The sequence below is a fragment of the Limulus polyphemus genome, unplaced genomic scaffold (assembly GCF_000517525.1).
Source record: "Limulus polyphemus unplaced genomic scaffold, Limulus_polyphemus-2.1.2 Scaffold1302, whole genome shotgun sequence".
NCBI classification, from domain to species: Eukaryota; Metazoa; Arthropoda; class Merostomata; order Xiphosura; family Limulidae; genus Limulus; species Limulus polyphemus.
The window spans coordinates 19,176-23,003 of NW_013666912.1; the positions used below are offsets into that span (position 1 = coordinate 19,176).

The 3,828-nt window shown below is 32.0% G+C and overlaps 1 protein-coding gene across 1 annotated transcript in view; it reads right to left on the bottom strand.

The window, feature by feature from the left end:
• The window catches only part of LOC106463016 (motile sperm domain-containing protein 2-like), a 20,446-nt gene that overhangs the window by 10,283 nt on the left and 6,335 nt on the right, over positions 1–3,828 (bottom strand). Inside the window, exon 2 of the mRNA XM_013922984.2 lies at positions 1,580–1,720. Coding sequence (XP_013778438.1) covers positions 1,580–1,720 — 141 coding nt within the window. The remainder of the gene's footprint in view (positions 1–1,579; positions 1,721–3,828) is intronic.

A 3,828-nucleotide genomic window follows, 5' to 3' on the forward strand; every position in this document is an offset into this window, starting at 1 on the left:
CAACGTAAGACTGAAAAGTAAAATTAAACAAATAATAGTCTAAGTACAACGTGAGACTGAAGAGTAAATGGAACAAATATGTCAAGACAACGTGAAGAACTGAAAGGTAAATAAAACAAATAATGTCAAGACAACGTAAGACTGAAAAGTAAATGGAACAAATATGTCAAGACAACGTGAGACTGAAGAGTAAATGGAACAAATATGTCAAGACAACGTGAGACTGAAAAGTAAATGGAACAAATATGTTAAGACAACGTGAGACTGAAAAGTAAATGGAACAAATATGTCATGACAACGTGAGACGGAAAAGTAAATGGAACAAATATGTCAATACAACGTGAGACTGAAGAGGACGCATGAATGTGTCGAAACTAGTTTTTCAAATGTTTCGATGGTTTGTTATATTTACTGTGTTGTTTGCACTAACATTTTAATTGTGTTATAGTTGACCTAATTATCTGTTCAAGAAACGTAATTTGTGTTGTAGTGAGTCAATTTACAACACAACTTTTTTACAGCGTATTGTTACGTCTCCGTTCGTTAGTTAATTTTCCGTAAATTCGTTCCGACGAAACTTTAGCGACACAAGTCCTTTCTTAAATAAAACTGGTTTATTCTTTCCGAATACAACTTTACGATACACTTAATTTCAACAGTCGCTCTATAACAAACGCTATAATTCTCAAAGAACGTCTCACGTGCCCAACAGTATTCTCTCTGTCAGCATACATTCAATTACTCAACCTCCCCGTCGCTTCGTAGCCGGTCTTATATATACAAGACTACACTATATCTAGAAGGATCACGAGATTTAAGGAAAGGACGTGAATGTTCGAGAATGACGTGGCGTGATACTAGTCACGTGACCTCGATGTCGTAACACTATGTTTAAGAGGTACCACTGAAATGACGTTTTAAGTGGATGTGTTACATCGAGGTAGATATCCCTCATCGCTAATTAAAAATTACAGTACCTTCGAAACCTAACTGAAAGCGTTACCATATAGCTAGTTATCTCGTGTTCTCTAAATAATATTCTCCTCTAAGCTTGTCATTAGTACGTTAATATATGTAACTACAAAACAGATTTACATACACATTGATATAAACATGATCGAAAAGCCCTGTGACTGCTAAAATAGATACATTTATAACAATGTATGTACATTTTAGCAGTTAGTTTTATATTTACCTTAAGAAAGTTATCAAAGCACATTTAGATTTTGTTTAGCCAGGAAACATTATTTCTTGCTCAATAATCAGCTGGAAGAAGAAGAAATATTAATCTTTGCGGTGTCGTTGATGATCATAAATTTAATAGTTTGGATTCATATTAAAATTTCATAAAGACTGTACGTATTGGCAGTAGGCTTAGCGATTACAGTTTTTTTTTAAATCTGTATTCTAACTTGTAGCTAGAGAGTCCATAATTCTACATCTGTGGCAATTCTATCTTGCGGATACTGCGGAAAATTTTCATTTCACATTTAAATAACTTCATCGAAATATGAAATATTAATATATTTTAATCTGAATGTAGTCTTTAAACTATCTCGTAATATGATACAAACCGTTCATATTTTTTCCTTTCTCCACTTGAATGTATTTTTGACCATTTCTACAGCTGCGTCCATGTCGCCATGTTGGTGTCTTATGAATCTTTTACAGTAAAAATCGTCGTCTTTTAAACGTTGGACGTCCCGTGGATCATAGAGATCTGAAAGACAAAGTCCATTCCTAAACCATGGCTCTTAACTTGACTTTCAGGTCTTACCTACTAGGTATAGACATTCGAATATATTTTTCACTATTCTTTTATATTGTCAAAATCGTTTTGAAACGTAGAGTGAGAAGAACGTTCAGATAATTAACATTATAAAAATATGACTTTGAAGAGAATAATTTATTTTAAAGCTATATATATATATATATATATTTCTCACTTGTATGGAAAAAATTTAATAGAACTCCAGGTTTCACGAGAAAATCAGCTGATACAAAAACCTTTTTCTATGTATCTAAACCGTAGAGTATATTTCAACTGACCTTTAGTATCTGAAATACTCCCAGAAGATACATTTCTTGCTAAAACTTTGGGGTAAAAAAAATTGAAAACCAAACAGTTGTCTTTAATTAATCTTACAACGAAGCATTTTTACCGAATTCTGTGAGCTGTAAATCTTATTTCATTTCTCATTTTTATAATAATGCTACAATAATTCTTCTTTTCTTGTCTGAACATTTGATATAAAAAGAATAGCCAACTTCTGGTAATGGGATGACAAATAAGTTTAACATTAAAAAAGCTCTTCCCTCTCACCTTCCAGTGGCTCAGCGCTAAGTCAGAAGACTGATAACGCTATAAACGGGTTTCAATACCAGTGGTAGTTACAACACAGATAGCCCATTGTGTAGCTTTATGCTTAACAACAAATATACAAGCATCAGAACATCTGTTGGTGCAAGGTAAGATCATTTGTTGTTTACGTAGAAATGCAAGAAACAGTTTTTTTTTCAGTGGATTATTATTTTAACGTGTTTTTTTTGAAGTCTTATGAAAGAAAATCGGTCAACTTAACCTAAACACTGGTATAATTATGTCATAAAAAGTAATGGTATGTACATGAAGTTATTAAAAAAGAAAGTAACTGCGATCAAATGTCTTGCTTTTTTCTATTTGTTTTCATTTTACATTTCACAACATATTGAGGCCTTTTATGTATTTACTAACGACCAACTAACGAAACTAGGAAGGATTTTTTTCAAGCTAGGTATTAAATGTGACATTACCCTCAAACCAGAAACTGGTTTCAGTACAGAAATAACCTTTAGTCTTTTCCGTATTTGTACAAATCGGAACGCCATCTGTTAGCTTAAGTTAAATTCATTATTCGTAAAAAAAAAAAAGCTCTAAAGTCGTTTTACAATAGCACGTTCCATATTTATTTGTGAAATGCTCCCAGTTATTATGCACCCTTGTAACTAATCTGAAGAAAGCATTTCATTAACTTATGGATTGTATATTAGAATATTTTAAAGTTCCTGATAGACTGATTTTACTCAAGTAACTGGAAGCTATTGTTACTCCAAAGTTTCTTTTTAAAAAAGATAATATAGTAATATTCTTACTCAAAATTAGTCTGAAATGTTGACTGTAGAAAGGTGTGTGAATATGATAAAGATCTACAAAGTTCTGAATCACTGATTCACAAAAAAGCAACGTGGTAATAGCAACTCATGAGAAACTGTTATTTTTAGCCTGAGGTGGTTATGCAACTTCAGTTACCATGGGATTATAAGTTACTTACCTAGACTACGTAACAATACTTAGAATATTCAGATACAGAACTAGCTCCATAAAGTTGTTGCAATGAATGAGGCAAAAGCTGTTTAGCCTACTTTTTTTTTACATTCACGGAATACGCATCAGTATTCTAGGCTAGTGTTATTAAGGATTATAAATATATATATAAATAATATAAAGCTTTAATGTCAGTTTTAGCTGGAAAATATAGTGTATACATAGATAGACAATTCACAAAGCTGAAAAATATTGAATTTTCATTGAAGAACAGTTGTCACGTATTTTACAAAGTTTCTAGATCATTTCACTTAGTTTGGTTTGAAAATATACACCTGGAAAAAAGTTAAGCACCCCTAAATATTTTTCAGAATTGCTTATTGAAAATAAGGTTTAATTTTCATGATGTTGAGCAATGTTCATAATTTCAAACATAATTAAAAAGATGTGAGCGTTCAGGTGTGACATTTAAATCAGGCGTCGTTTTTTTCCCCACGTGCAACTTGCTCCTTCTTCACGTCCAA